At 43.3% G+C, this 19545-nt stretch overlaps 2 protein-coding genes across 8 annotated transcripts in view; both read right to left on the bottom strand.

Annotated features, from left to right (window-relative positions):
• LOC6732915 (protein spire) overlaps positions 1-3815 on the bottom strand; it is a 36663-nt gene extending 32848 nt beyond the window's left edge. For 4 of the 7 annotated variants that reach the window (XM_039298622.2, XM_039298624.2, XM_039298623.2 and 1 more), the window contains exon 1: positions 2608-3815. In XM_039298622.2, coding sequence (XP_039154556.1) covers positions 2608-3202 — 595 coding nt within the window. In that variant the 5' untranslated portion in view covers positions 3203-3815. The remainder of the gene's footprint in view (positions 1-2607) is intronic. The other 3 variants (XM_016180437.3, XM_016180439.3, XM_016180438.3) reach the window with 1 other exon arrangement.
• An 8218-nt stretch (positions 3816-12033) lies between these two features.
• LOC6732913 lies at positions 12034-12679 on the bottom strand. The gene is made up of 2 exons (XM_016180436.3): positions 12527-12679; positions 12034-12475 (listed from the first exon to the last, which is right to left on the bottom strand). The coding sequence occupies exon 2, from the start codon at positions 12465-12467 to the stop codon at positions 12198-12200; it is 270 nt and encodes an 89-aa protein (XP_016025631.1). The 5' UTR covers positions 12468-12475; positions 12527-12679; the 3' UTR covers positions 12034-12197.
• Between the last annotated feature and the right edge of the window lie 6866 nt (positions 12680-19545).

Here is a 19545-nt window from a genome sequence, read left to right as displayed (position 1 = left end):
AATTTTCCAGTGGAAAATTCTCAATAAGCGAACACCTGCTAGCGCAAGCCGTTTCCCAATTTTCTGCGAGCCTGCTGAAAAACGTAATGGCGAGTTTGTGTGTTGACAGATTCAAGCGCCAATTTTATCGGTGCGCCCGTGAAAATGTGGAAAAGCCTGTGGAAACTGCTGCGCGCCTAATCGAGGCGCCAGAGGGCGCGGCGACCCGACGGCGCCGCCGACGTTTTCCCATCAAAAGCTCCGTCTCCCACGCCCCGATTTCCATGGTCGCGGGTGCTCCCGAGGGTTCCGATAGTCTCCGAGGGTCTGGAGCCGAATTCGACACAATCAATGATTCGCTGCGCCCGTGGATGCGGTTGTCAGGAGGCGATGGAGCGCGATTTTCAGCCAGAGACCAACGGAAATCGAGACCGAAATCGAAATCGATGCGGCAAGTTCAAAGCCCGCACCGCAACAATGTAACCTGCGAGAACGTTCCACCGATTTGGTGTATTTGCTTCGGATAACACAGAAGCAGCCGACCGAAAGCCATTAGAAGGTGCTGAATCTGATGGCATCCACCCGTCCGGGCCGTCTCCCATCTGTAATAACTTGTTTGAGCAGACTAATTGCCCCCGCTGGCGGTTCTCGAGGTTGCCGGGCCAAAACCTTTCGATATCTCACCTAATGGCTTGGATTTTAGCGGCTGAATTAGCGGCAATTAAGGTGTTACAAGGTGATCTCTGTTTGGCCCGAGGAAAGTCCGGATGATAAGCACAAACAAAGGTTACGTGTGAACCTAGATAAGAAATTGACGATCACAGACCTTTTATTACAGAGGTTTAAGAGTCAAGAACATTTTTTAGGCTATTTATAAGTTAACTTTTGAATTTTAAGTAGTATACTGAAATGGGTTTTAAAATCCCCTTAGGAATTTAAGAACATTACTCCTGACACATTCCTACAGCATTATCAGCCATCTATAGTTCCTTCACCTCCGAGATACACAGTTCAATTAATACTGTAACTTCCTGTATCTGCGTGCCCTTAAGATTACCCGTGTACCTGGCTAATTGCCTATAAGAGCTAACTAATTGGCCTCGCTGATACAAAAGCCGGCTATAAGCAGAGTTGGCCTGGCCAAATAGAGATAGCCAGGCCCATACGAAGAAAGATGCAATGGAATGCAGTTAATGCCGCAGGCCAAAAGCTGAGCTGAGTCACATTAAGGGCCACCTAGGAGAACGAAATCCCAGATTCCCATCACTACCCACTCAGGAACGCATTTTCCAATTAACGTGGCTTATCTAAAAGCCGATAGATTACCGACCTGTATTTTGACAGTCCCGCGCAGACGAATGATTAAACAATTAGCTGCGAGACAGACTCAGACACGTTCTGTAGATTCAGAGATCGGGAGGCGAAAAGGTATCCCCCATCAATAACAGCGAATGCAGGGGGAATGCAGAAGGGAAAGGCTGTGATCGTTACACTGGGAAAAATCGACTTTCGTAGATTTTGATTGGATGGTATTGCGGCTAGGAAAAGTTTTCAATCTTCCGCCCAATCCGAACATGACCTGCCTTTCTTCCAGTGATACTTGTGCTCTCCGAGCTACAAAAGAAAGTGAAAAACCCTGCTGATGGGGTACTGGGATGCGACCTTCTTCATGGGAGTCGCCGTTTACACTTTCCCAAGCCAGCACGCAATCAGACAGAAGGCAGAAGTGGGGAAAACCCCAATCAAAGCTGGCTGGCTGCATAACTTAAATGCAGAGGTCATCATCGGATGGCGGATAGTGTGGGTTGTTTGTTTGGAAAGCGCTGGGACTCCGCTGGCGATGGCCGGACGGTGCCAATAGTCAGATGGATGGCACACGGAAACCCACATCACGGCAACTGTCCGAAAATAAAAGGCCGAGAGAAAGAAGTTAACTGTGGCTTATTAACTGAAAATGAAAGCGTTTGCCGAAAAGACAAAGACCCCTCAGCATTCGGAGAGGCATCAGCGCAACCAGTTTTCCGGCCCAGCTAATCACAGCCCCAGTTTTCATCACTGTTACAGTTCCGCATCTGAAGTCAACACCCAACTGACCTCTGACGGGCCGAAATACACATCAACTATGCTAGTCGCATATATATCTTTGGGAAGACCCATACAAAAATAATGTGGAAGATTGGTCAAAACATACAGAACTTAACACAAAGTCTAGGGAATATGCAAGGGTAGTCAAAGTGCATTTGCTCGCAATGTAAATTATTTGTGATTTAAACATGTTACTATAACTGTAAGAAAAACGACATTAAAATGTCATTTGGGTTGCACCAGGTTCATTAGGTTATCAATTCAAATTGTATTAAACATTTCCACTTCTATAGAGATTCTAAAGATTGCCGGTTGTGTACGGCACGGTAAGAAATAAATGTTATAACAATAACTATGAATATAAATAAATTTTAGTTCAAATATTTTCAGCATGATTAAAAATAAAAAACAAAATTCAAGGAATAGAAGTTCCATACTAGGTTAATTTCCGTTAATTAAACAACTTGGAATTAAACTGCAGGAACACCAATTTCCGCTAACTGTAGCCGTGAGAAATATGCATATTGATTTTTCAGTGCTTACCTCTGTTGATGACGCTGCTGTCGCCGCTGCTGCTGGCGCTGTGGTCCGGCTCATCCACAATCACGTCGTGTTGCGGGGGTAGGGGGATCTGCTCCTGCTGCAGCTGCTCCTTGGGGGTCAGCTGATCCGGGCCGGAGAAGTGGACGCTGCCGTCGCGGTGGAAGTGCAGCTCGAATCCGGTGGGCAGCGCAGCCTCGTAGTCCGCGGCACAGGTGTGCGCTTGGACTGCCACCTGGTGGTAGAGCCCGGCGAACTGGTGGATCAGGGCCCAGGCCTGGTCCTCGGAGAGCGGGGCCTTGAAGGAGTCCAGGATGTCGTGCAGCGTGACGCACTGTTCCGGCGAGGAGCAGCGATGGAAGGCTTGCAGGATGAGCGGGCGGGCTTGGCCCGGCTGCTGGGGATGCGCACTGGAGGACATGGCCAGCTGGTCCGCTGGCAGCTTGTGCTGGGCATCGCCGTTGGCGCTGTCCGGCGATGTGGACAGGAAGGCATCTTCCTTGGCGTCCTTGAACTTTCCACTCGGGGTGGGTGTGGGCGTGGCCTTGACCTTGGTGGGCGGCGTGTCCGCCTGCTCCTCGGCCTGGTGCTCCGTCATTGTGTGTGTGTGGCTATCGATGGCTTTCAACCCGATTCCACTGCAAACCCGGCACTGGCCAACATATAATTGATTTTTGTGCCTCTTTCGGGTGGGCTAACCTGCAAAATTCGCGGTTTGTTTTTGGTTCGGTTTGGTTTAGTTTCGGTGTTGTTGTTTTTCTGTGTTGTTGTGTGTGGTAAAGGCAAATGAAACTTCAATACAATAATAACACAACACGAGGGTTTGGAATTCGGATTTCCGACGCACACAATTCTAATATTTTGTTTGTCGTCAGCTACATTAAACACAAAGCACAGGGTATAACAAAAAACACATGATTTTCGCTTGAGAATATTGAAAACTGGCGTCACGTTTTTGTTTTCGCACTTTTTGAGTCGGCATTCGCAATTCGCCGTTAGACTCTGCTGGGAATTTCACAACACTGAGGAGATGGAAATCACGCACTTTGCTTTATTTTTATTTTCTTCTGTTTCATTTGCATTTCTTCATTATTTGAAATCTCTGTTTTTCTTCGGCAATCGCACTTCGTTTTTTTTCCCGGCTTTTTTTACAGACGTCCGTTCGCCGCGAGTTGCTAATCGTAAATGACACTATCGTGCTCAAATGCATGCAGCATGCAACAATGTTGCCGACTAAAATGTTGCCGGAACGGCCGTTCCAACTGGAGTTAAGAGACAATTTATTTCGTACACAAAGAGAAATTTCTTCGCTGTGTTCTATATGGAATTTGAATTTGAATTGAGGGAATTTTATAAAATTAAAACTCTCCTCTTAAAGACAGCTGATTCACATTATAATAAGATCACATAAAAATGAAGAGTCGATTCGGCAGAGCGCGCAAAAAAAACAAGCAATAGCGCGAGGAAAACAAGAAGTTTCTCTTTTAAAAATGTTTACTTCAAACAAAAAAGAGAATTATCTCTTGTCTAGTTGTTCTCTCTTTGTGTGGAAACATGCATAGCAACAAGATGATGCAACATTCCCAAATGTTGCAGACTAAAATGTTTCCGACTAAAATGTTGACGTATCAGCAGTTCCAATTGGAGTTTAGGAACATTTTTTTCGTTGTGTTATAATTGGAATGGAACATTTTTTTAAGATTAATGCTATGTATTGATTTGCAGAGGAACAGCTGATTTACATAATATACAAATTGATTACAGGGTTATATTATAATTGTCACACATCATTTAATATAATCCGAGGTGTAAAAGTGTAAGTCTAAAAAATATGTTTAAATGTAATCCTAATAAAATTAAACAACAAAATAGGCTTATAAGTGCATTTGTTTTTTGATTTGTGGTGCACAGTGCAACTGATCTCAGTTCAATTACGAAGAAATCTAAAACGTAAAATCAATTATCGAGCCCCAAAGGTAAACAATTACAAATCAATAGAAGTAAGCAATTTTAATTAATTTAATTAAGATGCTCCTATGTTCTCTTTCTTTACTGCTTTTGAGTTTAATGTAAAAGTTAATTAGAAATATGATGTTTCTTTGAATCTGTCGAAAAATATTTGATAATCATTTAGTTTGTATGGTAATAAACGTTTTGATTTAGGTTGTATTTGTCATTTTCATTGCCAATAAGAAACTTTTGCTTTTGCTCTGGTTGGAATAATTAATCGCATTTGTTTTAATTTTCGACTGCACTTTGTCGTAAGGCCAAAAGTGGTATTTCGTGCAGGCGGAAATGGTTAGATCTTAAAAAAGGTGGAGAAGTTAACCAAGCTAATTATACTTAAGTTTAATTTGGGCTATTCACTACACTCGAGTTGTTTTTCGGGGTCACGCATTGAGATGTGAGTTTTATCTCCAGCGATTAATCAATGATGTAATTAGAAGTAAAAAACTGCAACTTATGGTTATGGGAAACTATTTTGAGTGTAAAATTAACTGAAAAAATAAAAATAGATAATATAAATGCAACTGGTTACCAACTAGCACGTAAGAAGAAGAACATGTTTCAGGGCCGTAAAAGAGTATCTTTCATATTTATTTTATATTGCTGAATGCCTGGCTGAAGTCATGCATTTTGAATTAAACAAACATTGATGATCAGTTACAAAACTACACTATCGAACTCGGAGCCACCGCAGGAGAAGATACGTATCTATATGGAATTTCACCAGCCCGCCGATTCAAGGTCTCTGGAAAACCGCGGAGCATCCGACAACAATTGTAACTAAAAGATCGGCGACAGGCGCGTTTTACGAGTTAATAAGCCCATAAGTATGTATGCACGTCCCCCGCCCACCGAGCCAGTTATGATATATGAGCCGTAAATTGAAACTTTATATCAATGCCGACTCGCTGGTGGCGGGGAGAGATTTGCATTCGTATTATTATTATTACAGCATCGGCATCTGCGGTGAGCTTTAACGACGTGTTTTTGTCCCCTGGCAGAAATGAAAATAAACCTAAAAGTAAGTACGTGCAAGTAAAAAACAAAACAGCCATTATTAATTGGCCGAGGAACCTGCCCACGTAATCATCGAATAGCCATAAAAGCGTGTCCTCCGCCAGGGAAGCCGATGGTCCCCAGCTGGCCAGAAAAAATGACGACACCTCGGATCGCGGATTGTCATTAAAGTCGCAGAAGCCCGTCGCTGCAGTTGTCGCAGTTTTATGAGCCAATCGCTAATGAATTAATTAGCCAACTGCGTTGGCTTACACCCAATAAAAAAGATAATTATTGGCCAAATAGGCAGACAGATCTGTTGGCTTAGATGGCGGGTTCAACAGCCGGCGGCGAACTTCAACCCACTCCAAATGCAATGTGCATGGGTATTGCAGCTGGATTGGTCTTTGTTCTCCGTTCAGTTTGCGAACCTGACTCATATGAATCACTCACAATAACTCAAGGAACTCAACGGGCCAGCGCCAGAAACAAATGTGAATAGGTGTAGTTATGGTGCCGCTTGAAAATATATTCATGGGCATATTCATGCCAATACCTTCTAAAAATAACAAGTGTTTGTGTCGCGATTATGAAATTAATGCCATAATTGGGGTTTATTTCCCTCGTTAAAGAAAGCATCTTTAGGCCTTATTAGCATGCAGCTTAATATCGTATAAACTTCGAATGGACCGTATAAAAGTATCTTTAAGTAGCCTTTTACTCCATTCCTCTTTTACGAGCTTATTGGTGCTTCTTTAAATGTTGATTACCTTTTAGTTGTTTTTTCACAAAAGCGTTTTATTAAAAAGTAAATTTCAGTGCTCGAGTGTAATAAAATAAATATTTGCCAGCGCGTTAAAGTTTCCATGTAACTTACAGGTCATCTCGCAGTCGATTCCTACCTATTTCTCTACTGACTCCATTCCCTGCCCGTTGACGACTGCTGTTCTATTGGGAAGGTTCAGCCAAGCGTTGCATTTTTGGTCAATTGCGCTTGTCGCGCGGGTGGCACTTGGCCAAGTTCCGAGCTGCAGCCTCAGATTCGGAATACATATATCTGGCTACGTATAGCTTTGGACTTTCAACTTGCCTGGTCAGAGCGGTGGGCGTGGATTCTGAGTCGGCGAACGGGCATTGTTTGTCATGCCACGAACCTTCGCACCGGAAATGTGCATCCGTTTTTGGCCAGAGCTGCATCTACTCTGCCGGCTAAAGGCCAGCGTTTAGTTTGGTTCTGCTCAACGAAAATGGGAGTTTCCGAATGTGTGTCAAACGCAGGTAAGTAGAGTCGCTTTGGCCAAATTTGGTTGCTGCAGATTGCGTACTTTGGTTGCCACATGTTGCAGCATTTCGGCAGAGGATGCAACGCTTCGATGCGCTTGACACTTTGCTCAGAAATTGCATAAATTCGAGACAGTTGCACTTCGGGCCCTTTGAAGAGGTATTAAGGCTTTGGAATGGATTTTAAGTAAACTAAGAGCACAAAATACATGAATATGGTGTATTATAAAAGATCTTAAATGGATTTATATAAATTAAATTATCAGAACTTACGTTCTCATCATTGATTCAATTTTCCCAATCAAAAACATTCATTAGCGATGTTCTTGTTCCCAAGCAAACAGATTATCGTGCAGGTGAGGGAAGTGGAGCGTCTGCTATTGGGGGATGTGTTCGGAAATGGTTATTATTGTCACAGCCACCGACTTGGCGCTCAGTGAAGCAGGCGGACAAAACCTGCCAGTCAGTCAACCCGTCAGATACGGATGCATGTGGCCGTAGAGAGTCGGAAGAGGAGGGTCTGGCTTGGGGGCGGGGATCTTGGCTCACGTGGGGAAATCACGGCAGTGCAACTAATGGGTCTTACTTTTCTTTGGCTTGGCTGGGTGAGCTGGCTGAGCTGGCTCTGATGTCTCCTGGCTCTTTACAATTGTGTAATATTCTGTCGGCATGTTCAAGCCGCGCAGCCTGCAGTTGTGGAGTTGCTCTAAAAACGTGATGCAATTAGGCCTTTGAAAGGCTGCTGTTGGCCAAGAAGAATGGAGGAAAATGTTAAAATGGGGGGAAAACTGTGTGAAAAGGGCGGCGGAGTTATGATTATCGTACGTGTTCTTCTCAGGTAATCAATTTTTTCACGTCTTCATTACGATCTGTGTTTTCGAATGTGGGAATTTTGTGCAGGTCCAAATGGGGTATAGGTATGTTCATGGGGGTCTAAGGAGGCCCAGAATGCACATTCTTAATTGCCGCCACAGATGCGAGCTAATTTGCAAATGCAAATCGAGTGATTTGCCAACTTTCCATCAGCTCCTACCAACCCCCAACCCAACTTGCAACTGAGAGCAGCCTGGGAAGTTCCAGCCCCTTAACGCCCATTAATGCCACATGTGGCACATTGACCCAAGTGCCAAATACCACACCAGCTAACCCAGAAAACACCAATGACAAGAAGAATGCCTCACCCCTTTGGGGAAGTAAGTAATAAGTATTTTCTATTTTCTTTGGGCCAACTTCAGTGATCACAATACGCATTATTTTCGCCGGCTATAAAGCATTCTTCAGGGGCTTAAGGCAAAGTATCGGAGAACTATGATCGCGGCAGAATCGGGCACCGTGCTCAAGTAGACGTGACAGAAGACAGAAGACTGAAGACCTTCGGAGAAAGCTGGGAATCAGCGGAAGAGTCGCAATCAGCGGAATCACTAAAATCACCGAAATCACAGAACTATTCCTATGTGGCGCGCTCTAATTTGTGTTCATGCAATTATTTCAGGTAACTCCGATTTGCCTGCGAAACAGAGAGGCCCATTTAAACGGTAGGGCAGCGCATTAAAACTAAGTGCCACTTAATACACATCCAGAACTTGCGCAAAAACCAAAACCCCTGGCAGAGATTGTCTATCTAAATCCGAGCCAAGATCCAAGTCTACGAATACACGCCGAGAAATATTGGTAACAAAATGGAAATGCTCATATATAACTCTTAATAAAAGCGAAACTAGTAATTGCACCTAAATAAAGTACATACTTTGTTATATCCAAGTATGTGGGGCTTATTTGGGTTGTCCTTCAATTCAAGATATTTCGTCAGTGCCTGAGTTCAACTCCAAGTGGGGCACATTCAGTAGTTGCTCCATTCGACGGCCTGCTATGTGTAATGCAATTTCTAAAACGTGATTCGTGCAGAGACAAAATGCCACTCCACTCCCCCAATCTGGGCGATCCACCAGTACCCCGATCCTCACTGGAGCACAACAAAAGCCTATTAATATAATTGGTGTCTAGAGTCTAGAGTAATATTTCGCCAAATGGACCCGCTGTCTGCGCTCTTGGCTTTCGAGCTTCGTCCTAAACGATTATTAGCTGCAACTCGGAGGCGACTTGATGTTGGGAAAACATGCCACAGTTTTCCCAAATCGCATTGAGTTTTTCTCGGTTTTTTTCTTAGCTGACGGGGCACAGTCCCAAATAGATCAAATAAAACCGCTGATCGTGTCGCCGCCGTCGATCGATTGTCCACATTTTGTGTGGGCCTTTCCTCTAGCTTATTTTACAGAATTTCGTACAACGTTTATTGGTTGGCGCTTAATTTTTATTAGCGCACAACCGAAATGAGATTTTCATGGGAACAAATCGATCGGTAGTCCCCAGAGGGGCTGGCGTGTTGACAACCCCATAAATTTCAGTTTGGCTAGCGTTCTTCCGAGTCTGCGGGATTGGATGGTCGGAAATGGTCACCAAAGCGTGGGCGGACACAATTGGGCTAATATAAGTTGTGGGCTTGATGTGATGAGTCAATCGATTGGCTATTAATTGAATTTAAAGCTGTTCTGAGAGTTTAGCATCAACTACTTATCAGTATCTCCAGCTTACATTCTTCAATATTGTATCTGCCTGACTAATCGCATCCAGAGTCCCTCATCCTGCCCCATATTGTTTTTAGCAGCGAGCAGGGAACACTTTAGACCCCTTTAGCTGTTTAGCTGGAGCTGGTAATCCTGGTCGCGGAATGGCGACAACAAATCAGCTCCATCGGTGTGCGATCTTGCGGTTGCCCGGCCATAAACTAAGTGACCACCTGCGAGTTGGAGTTGGTCGGCGGGCATAAAGCAAACTCTTTATGGGCCGCTATGTTCGACGATGACAACGACATCGCGATGGGAAGCCATCGGTGGACGGGCAATGGGATCTGTGGACCGGACCGGCGTTCTCGTTTGATGATAATGAAGATCTCCGCCAGAATGGTCTCACTTTTCGCGGAGCACTAAGAAAAAAGCAAGAGATCGATTTCCTTAAGAGAGTGCTTAATATGAGATATATATATATTTCAGCACGTGAGTAATTTATTTAGCAAATATATTCAGCATATATTGATATATTGATAATAATGTTCTCATTTATTCAAGTTCTAGACTTGGAGGGAGACTTTAAATGTCTCTTTTCTTTCTGTGTCCTGTAACAAAGACGCCTGGTGTCTAATGAAGGGAATAAAGTGACATTTTCTGTGATTTCGAAAAAAACACAGACCACACAGCCGGCGATCCAGATGCACAGGGGCCGGAAAAAGAGAGAGTGAGAACCCAAGATCGGGACTCGGACTTGCAACCTGAGTGCGCACTTTCATTTTCAGCTGCCCGCCGCATAATTAATTGCGACCGAAAGTGGACGACGGTTTTTCGTGGCGGCAGAAAGTAAAAAAGCACCCCGATACCCAATCGAAGGAACATCGAACCTGTAGCGACCACTAAACCGGATCAAAACGGCTGGCTTTTCATACCCGGAGCAACTTTCTTCTTGCGGCTTCTGACACACTAAACTGACGCAACGCCACGAAGCGCGTGTGGCAAGTGCGGCAAGTGTCTGCCGAGTGAATTCCCTCCCCATCCCCATTCCCATTTCCATTCCTGCCCCCAAAGAGTTGATCTTGCAACGCCCACGAAAAATGCAAGGAGGCTGCTTGAAATGCTACCTGAATGCCTCGGCATCACAACGAAAATGAAGCAAGTTTTTAGCGCGGAATGTGAGCGATGATGACAAAAGGGAACCAGGGGGCACATGCCGATTTCCCACGGAGCAGATGCCCGGAATACCCTTTTGCTGGGGTATCAACCTTTAATAAAACACCTAATAAACACTTCTAATGCATCAGAGATATCTTTGTCAATCCTTGTCAGCTCAATGCTAATTAATGCACCAGGAATTTTCCCTATGACAATAGTAAATAGTATTACCGTCAACTTTTTACTCAATATTATAAATATTATTATTTTAATTTGGCTGCAAGGAGCGTTGCAGATGTCGAACCTAAGCAAAAAACTTGGCCCAAAGCAAAACACCGAAGCCAAACGAAAATCCGATCGACAGTGCAACGGCTGACAGAACCAGTTTAATGCCACTTGAAATTTCACCAAAAAATCTGTGAATCTCCAGGCCTAGCTGAGGAGGGGCACGGGCGGGGGCTGAACGGGGGGCGTGGCAAGTTGATTTGCTTAAAAAGAAATTCACTTTCCTTCGACGGTTTTACTTTTTCAAATTTCGTGTGCGAATGTTTGCTGACCGTTTCTGGATTTTCCTTCGTTTCGACTTGAGACGAGTATCTCTCTGCATGGAAAATAATTTTCATAATTTAGTGATGGAAGTAAGGATGAGCTGTATAAAAGTGACATTAATTTGGCCTCCACAGGGAAATACTTTTCATTCTTCTGTTATTAACCATTTGAGTAGCTTGAAGTACAAAGAGCAGTAAACTGACAGTGACTCTTATAATTTTTCCCTGTGTAGACAAGGCGAAGAAGGTCACGGTGTGTTGTAGATCATGAGGATTGGATGCGATACGAGGCCCACGGCCAACAGGAGGTGGTCAAAGTCAAGTCGGAGGCCTAACTAGGCATGGGACTCCCAGGGACCCAGAAAGTCCACAATCGAATGCATTGGCAATGAGCGCAGAAATACTTTTAATGAAAGTAGGCACTTTGCTTTTTGGGTTTCCTCGGCTTGTTTGGGTTTTTCGTATTTCTCGTCGCTTTGTTTATTTTTTGGTTTGCTTAGTTTTCCAGCAATTTGATTTGTGGCAGGCAGCCGAGGAAAATGGTCTTGCGGCTTCGGAGGAGCGTTTCCACAGGAGCTCTTCGCTTGGCTCTTGGCAAGAGGTGTTTGAGCCAACTAATTGGACGCGGACAATGGATTGTCTGCGGTGCTACTGTGGATCCCCAATTGGTGGGCAGACTTCAAAGCGGATCTATTTGCGGGGTGTAAAGTAAATCAAGTCAGCTTGATTTAGTATGATTTAGCATGGCCTCCTCACTTTCACTATCGACGAGGGTGCCATTTTACGATGGTCACTAAAAGTGGGTAGCACATGGGATTGGCTTTTACCTACACACTACATACACTAAAGATGATGCGCCAATAAAATGAACTATTATATTTTAACGATCGATCTGGCTCAATTTTAATATGCTGCGTTGTTGATAAATAGCGCCACGCAGTTGCAGGTTCTTTTTATGGAAACCCCAGGAAAGTGTTATTCAGAAGTCACCGTTTAAAGGAAAGCGTGTCGAGAGGTCAGGGATCTATTTCTTCTCCTCCTCTTATTCTTTTGGTGGAGGCTCCTCCGCCTGGTCCTCCTCCTCCGGCGGAAGTCCCAAATGCATCCTCGACCATCGGGGCAGACTGAAGAGGCAGTAGAAGGGAATGATCATCATGACAACCAGGGATCCGCATCCAAAGATCAAACGCTGCGCTGTACTCATCGGAAATCGGGGAGGACCGGCCATGGGAATATAGTTCCGACCCATGGACGATCGGAGCTTAAGGGTCCCCATCTCGTTCAGATGTTTGCGTATTAAAGAAATACTCATGTTGCTCCCTGAAATGGGTCTGAATTTAATTTAACTCGTAACTTAACTAGAGCACTTACCAAAGATGTTAACGCCTGTGTGGATCAAAATAAAATGACTTAATATAAAGAAAGATTTATAAGACAATTCACCCCAAATACGGAAGACACACAGCCTGCTGAAAGCTGGGAGAAAAATTCAGCAGGAAACAATCGAAAGATGCGGTTCAAACACAAATGTTAAACAGGCATTAAAAATGCTAATGAAAGATATGAGCCCGAAGGCCTGATTTCAATTCAACTCGCAGACACTCGCAGCAAATAAGGGAAAATGTGAAATTTTAATTTGGAATTCCGTGAGTAGACAATTGTCGAGATGGATGGGATTATTATAAAAACTGTGCGATGAACTGCGAATGCCCGCGGATTAGTGGAAGCATCTGAGATGGTTTGGATTCATTGAAGGTGGATATTCGTAAGATCGCAGGTCATGCATATATGTTAGAAAACATAAACAGAGATAGGTAACAAAATTTCTTCTGTTTCTAAAGAAAATATAAGATGCCAAGAACTTAATTTTAAAATGCATGTATTAAAAAAAAAAAAACCTAAATACTTACCTCAAATACAAATTTAAATTGCCGTTTGCGCGGTTCATATCTTTTGGAAAAAGACTTCTGTTACCCTAGTCAGGCACCAGTTGTTGGTTCCTGTCTTTGCTACGCATTGAAACCTAGTACACTGAATGGCCGCACAAAAAGACTGGTTAGTGTGGCGCCACAAAATAACTTTTGAAAAACTCACTTGCTAACGAAAAAGTTACTGTGCCTAGTAAATGTATGGTGCTATAATTAAGTGGCACGAAAAACCAATTATGCAATATAAATGAAGTGAACTTAGGATCATCCTAGTTAGGTATGTTGCGAAAAAACATGAATATTCACAAGGACATTAGTAAAAATCTATTCACACTTCACAGTTCTTAGTTTTTGTTCAATGCTGACTATTTACAGCAGCTAAAGTAAGGGATGATATGATATCTTTCCATCAAAATTTACAAGTGAATTAATTTGTGAATTAAATTTCTGTAGATAAACCCTAACGACATAAATCTTCACTTAACCCTTTGCACTGTGGATCCAAATAATTTGATATCCTTTTAGTATTGCACCCGCGGCCTTTAGTTGTGCTCTCTTTGGGGTTCATTTTCTTATTTCCTTTGTTGGTTCTTTTCTGTTGCTTTGACAATATTTTTCAAGTTTCTTTTAACATACTTTTCGTCACTTAAGCTACGACAAATATTTTGATAGATGAGCTTAAGCACTCACCGAAGCCGTCGTTGATATTTGAAACTGGGACCTGTCCCGCTTTGAGTTTGCTTACAAGTGGCCGTTTCGCCCACCACCCACATCGCACCACCACCCACTGCCGCAGGTTTCCCCCAATTCCACCCACTCCCACCCACATCCACCCACTTCCCCGCATGTTCTGGGCCAGATCTTCTTTTCGGTGATGTGTTTGCTCTTTGTGCGGCAGATGAAGTTTGGAGTGCAAGTTTTAAGCGAATTTTGTGCGAGAGTTTCGCCTTAAAGATTTAAGAGGAAAGCAAGGTGTTCGTGGGAAAGTTCCTTCCCAGTCAAATTTCCGTTTGAGTGTGCGATTTCGGGGAAATAAGATTAAAGTAGAGTTCATCATGTATGGTAGAGAAAATGAAAATATCTCGATAAATGTAATCTTTTATTTATAATAGAATATGGCGAGAATTCTTTCCTTTGTGTTATGAAAAAAAAAGATCGTTTACAGGGTTAATCGACATTTATTTTGCTAGCTTTTTCCTTTTATTTCAATCATTTTAACGTTTTATTTCAAAATAATTAGAAATTAGTTAATATTTATAGCTACAAAGAAAAAGCAGTAATTTACAAGAATTATGCGTTTTCCTATATCTTTCCGCTCTTTAGCCCCATAAACTTGAACAGCCAGAGGAAAGTGGAACGAAAACTACACCCAATAACAAAGAAATGTGGAACAGAGGGAAAGTATAAAGCGAGATAAGTTTTCAAGCCGGAAAATTACACAACTTACTGTGGAGGGTGGAGTGCAGGAAGGGGAAGGGGGAGGGGAAGGGCGCTAAGGCCAGGGATCAAGCAGCAAAACAGGGCCTAAGAATATTTACGATTAGACGCAGGACTCGCATTCAGACAACATTGTGAAGGACTCATGCATATGTATGTGTATTGATATATGCATGCACGTCCTAGTAGTGTGCATGTGTGTGTGTGTGAGTGCGGCGGAAGTGGAAGTGAAAATGGCACACGCAGTGTCCTCCAACTAAGTCTCCCTTTTCAGCCACTTGGATCGCTGCCAGCTTGTGTCCGCGTGTGTGTGAGTCGGCCAGTATGGCGCTGTTAGAGTGTGTGTGTGTGTGATGAGCAGAGGACAGCCCTGAGTCCTGGTGACACTTGAGTGGAGACAGACAACCACTTGACTGCTGACTCGCCCTGAACAGCCAGGACAACAACGGCCAGGCGCCACCGGAACAGGGAAGCAATATCTTAGGGAGGGGCGCGCCTTACAGCTGAGGTTAAATTACTATTAACGGAATAATAATTACCATCTATATCATGTATAAAAAACAAAAGGCAAATGTGTTGTTAAACTGTGACCTAGCTTACATTGGATATTTGACTCTCAACGTTTAATTTATGTTGTTAAATAATATATTTGCTTTATGACTTGCTGAGTTTGCACACAATTGTTGAGGGTAAATCGTTCCTATTATCTTGACTGCGTCTGTTCCAAGCGTAAGTCACGGCATATCCTTATGCCGAGGACATTAATGTGCGTAACTCGGACAATTACCACAATGAAAATGACTAAGAAAAAGTTCGGCGAGCAGGGTTTGGGCACACACGCTTTGAGGCAGCACAGAATTTAGTGCACAAATATTGGCAGAGGAGGGAAGGGGGAAGGATTTAGCTGGTCAAGCTGCAGCCGCTGCAGATGGAGAACACAACAATAAAGATCGAAATGAAACCCAATGGTAAATATGATGGGACTCAATGGATGGGAGACTGTATTGAAAGCTCACATGGCCCACGAAGCCTGTAATTACATGGGGATTTAAGTGCTCCGGGATTTTAGTTCTTATTTTCGTTCTTTTTAGTGGTAACAATGCGAAAAGTCCTCTCTGGCCAAATACAGTTGAAGGAAAGCAGCGAAATGAAAGTGAACTAAGCTCGCATCAAATTGGAGGCGGTGAAGTGAAAGTACGTATCGATCTTAATTGAAAGTAGATGCTCGGGGTTTAGTGCAGTCCAGTTTTCAGTTCACATGGGGCATCGTTTTTTTGTGGGATTATGTTCTCGCAACGGTTTGTTCTTGTTTCACATGAAAGCGTAAAATAGCCAAGCTTATTGTTAAAGCTACCGTTAGCTAGGGGAGGTAATGGCAAAGGTGTTTAAGATTGCGAGTTTTTTAGTTGTTACTAAAATTTTAAGCCACACTGACTATGTGCAGTAGTAGTCCCAACATCTTTTATGATATACTCACTCTTAAAATTATTGCAAGGTGTCCAGAAGTAGGCAACATTATTTTGGAAAGAGGGGGGCTTCCACCACATACACCGTAGTTACAAGTGGATCTTGAAACAAGTGCACAACACTGGTCGTAGCTCACGGCCACGTTTGCAGCCGGTCCTTTTCCCAACTTTCACCCACTCATTTGGCAATTGTCTTTCATGTAAATATGACCCGGGATTTCTGCACCAACACCCAAAATGGGTTAGCCCACAGGCAGGCAACACTTCATTTTTTACTGCCACTGTTGTTCTGGGCCCGGCTGGTGCTCGCAACCTACGCCGGGGGGCATGCAACAGCTTGTGTTAATCACTTGCCCGAAAGACCTTAATGAGTACAAGTACAACTACAACTACAACTACGGAACGGGTGGCAAAAGCGGGATATAATAAAGGCGCCTGTTTTGCGACTGTGATATACCCAATTTGATGGGAGGCTTATCAGGCCTCGTTCATAAATCAATTGTGGCCTGAAATCACTGGAGTTGGTGTCTATGAGTATGCTGTTAAAATGATACTTCTCCCATTGTGAGTGAATTAAAATTATTGCACACTCTGCGAATGAGTTTCAAGTACTTTCAAGTGTGATGATAAACATTTAGCTAAATATCAAACAACCAAACCTTTTTTATCATTACTTATATTTAAATTTCATGAATTCGAACAGACTCTATGAATACCTGTAAAAAAGTAGAGAGCCACGCAACATTCTCATTAAAAAAATCAATTTGCAATTATGTGCACGGAAAGTGTGAGAGCTTTAAAAAAGTGACAAAAATTATATCACGTTGGGTGAATGTATAAATTTTACAGCGTAAGTGAAAAATGTGTTAAGTGCATTAATATTAAATTTTATTTCCCTCGGCCGTCTGTGCAGAAATGCGGGCCGAGTCCACTCTTTCCCCACGTCCAAGCCAGCACACTCTACTTATATGGATAGGCCTGCTTCAACCCGAGGACTCTGCTTTTTTCATTATGTGAGCCCAGCAGCAGCAAAGAGTTCGACAGCAGCAACAACGAGAAGATGAACAACTGTTAAGGCCGAGGATTAATGCGAAAAGATTTACATGCGGAATCAGTAGGAAACAAAAGGAAGATGCTCTCCACTGGAAAAACGCGAGAACATCGAAACATATTGGCCACCATGTGCAACAATAAGCAAATCTTAAATAAGGAGCATATACCTTTAATTACCTTTTGATTGTTAATCACAAGCATTATATCAGTGTACTTACGATATTGCCTATTGGAAAGTCCAAAAAAGTTTGATAAGCATGACCAACAACATAGCTGAAACTTGTTACCAACATGACGTTAATCTGAGCCATGTTTCATTTCGTATCGCCCAGTCACACATTGTTTGTCATTCGGCTTTACACGTTTTTGGTAACACCATTCGTCGCATTTCGTATCGGATAGTGATTGGGACTTAGTTATGGATATGGACAAGTCGCCCTGCTGTGCAGATTAATAAATTCTTGGCTTATTTTCTGAATAGCTGTCCAATTTGGGCATGATTGTTAACGGCAAGGCGAATGGTTTGTTTATAAATCACATTCAGCAGTTTATGATGAATCTGCTTGAGCGAAACGAGCTGCAGTAAGAGCAATTATAGGGAAAATAGTAAATGATATTCAGAAGTGTCTGGGATTTTCAGGATAACCGTGCAGAGGTCGATAAAAGTGAAATGGCAATATCGTTTAATTGCATCGACTGCATTGTAAATTTTCCGGTTGAATTTGCACTACCTTGCGGTTATCAACACCTCCACAAAATCCCGGCAACTAACCAGAAAAAGGCACGTCAGAGGAAAAATCAACCTTTCCTGTCAATGGATGGCTGCTGTTGTTATGTTTTCCCCCTCCGTCCGCTTGGCTTGATTTATGTGGCTTTAATGAAGTGCATGAAGCGTTGGAGGGCTTGCGGGTGGCTGGGTGGTTGGGTTGAGTTGGGTGGAGCTGGGTGGTTGGGCAGTGGTTTATGCCAACCGCAGAGGGCAGGACTCCGATCTGCGCACAAAGGACAGCAAACAAAGTTAAAGTCATAAGCCAAAAGCGCGTTGCACTTTTTGTATCCCAGCTATTTCGAGACTCTGACATGGCATTTGCACTACCTCAATGGGAAACGGGAAACTCGCATCTGACCACCATATGACTGCAACTAACTGCTGTTGAACTCAACCTCAAACCTAATAAATAGCTTAATTAGTCTGGTGTATGTGCGAGTGGGTCCTGCGCTCTCACCTTCGACCCCGAGCAGCAAAGGATCCAGCCAGCTGACCCACAGTGCCATTACATATTTAAACGGTTGCCAGTGGGAGAAGGTCCTGCAGATCCTGTCCTCCTCTGCCATGTCTGGCATTGGAAAAATGCTCGTCGAGTTATTGTCGGGGAGAAAGCGTTTGGAATTGTCCGTGAATGTATTTGAATCGCACTTGGCTGTTCTATTCGAAAGACCATCAAATGCAACTTGCCAACTGGCTCTAATTACAATGGCAAAAAGTGAGCAACAAATTTGCAAGCTTAACTGTTAAAGCCGATTAAAGTTGAACCACTACAAACGCGATTTTTTGTAGTTTCAAGCGATATGAAATCCGCTTTCATGTAAATCAAATTAATATAAATTGGATTTTTTAAATAAATCACGCTTAAATCCAAGATTTAACAGAGGGCATTTTATCCATAAATTCCATTCCAATAAACTCTGATTTACTGTCCTCGTACTTTTTTCAATTGCCGAATATCCTTTAGAGAAATTAAAAGTGGACGAGGCGATCCCAAACACAAAAACCCAATTTACAAAAAAAAAGGATAAATATACAGGGCTTGCATTTGGGTATTTTTGTATTGCATTCTTGCGAGTTGCCGACTTAATTTTATACATTTTCCACTTGTTTTTTTCCACCGCTGGTAAGCGGAGTGGGTGGGCGGTAAACGTATTGGATAAGGACGAAGGACGAAGGACAAAGGACTAAGGACGCGGCACACGTGCTTAAATTTTTCCCAAATTGTTGTTTTTTAGCCCTGCCACGGACGCTATTATTGTTTCTGCTGCGCGTTGTCCACTTTATAATTATAGACGTCAGTCAGGCATTTAACCAGTAGCCGCTGCTTTTGCTGCCTCGTTGCTAGTGAACTCAGCGGCATAAGCGAAATTGTTGCCGGCCTCGTCGGTTTCAATTTGTGTGGCTCTCACGTAGCACGCACACAGAGCCACTTGCAGCGTTTGCAGCACAAATACACAGTCAAACTCCTAGGATCCGAATCCCGCGAACTAGCCAGAGGAATCGGAAGCGAACAGGTGGAACCTCCTGATGCCTCTTACACGGCAGCCTCGCAGCAATGCAAGCGACTTTTTCCAATACCATCAGCTCCTCAACATTTGAATAGTTTCCCAAGATGGGACTCGTGCTTATGACATGGTCCGTTCAAGTGAGGCTCCTCTGTACGCGCACTCAAATACCCTTAAACATGAAAACAAAACAGTTATTGCCACCATGTCCGCCCGCGGTTGTTGTTGCTGG

Source organism: Drosophila simulans, chromosome 2L, assembly GCF_016746395.2.
Source record: "Drosophila simulans strain w501 chromosome 2L, Prin_Dsim_3.1, whole genome shotgun sequence".
NCBI lineage: Eukaryota > Metazoa > Arthropoda > Insecta > Diptera > Drosophilidae > Drosophila > Drosophila simulans.
Note: the sequence above shows the minus strand (reverse complement) of the source record. Positions and strands in the feature narration are given on the sequence as shown.

Coding starts and splice junctions, on each gene's coding strand:
- LOC6732913 (XM_016180436.3), bottom strand. CDS start 12,467: ATGAGTATTTCTTTAATACGCAAACATCTGAACGAGATGGGGACCCTT.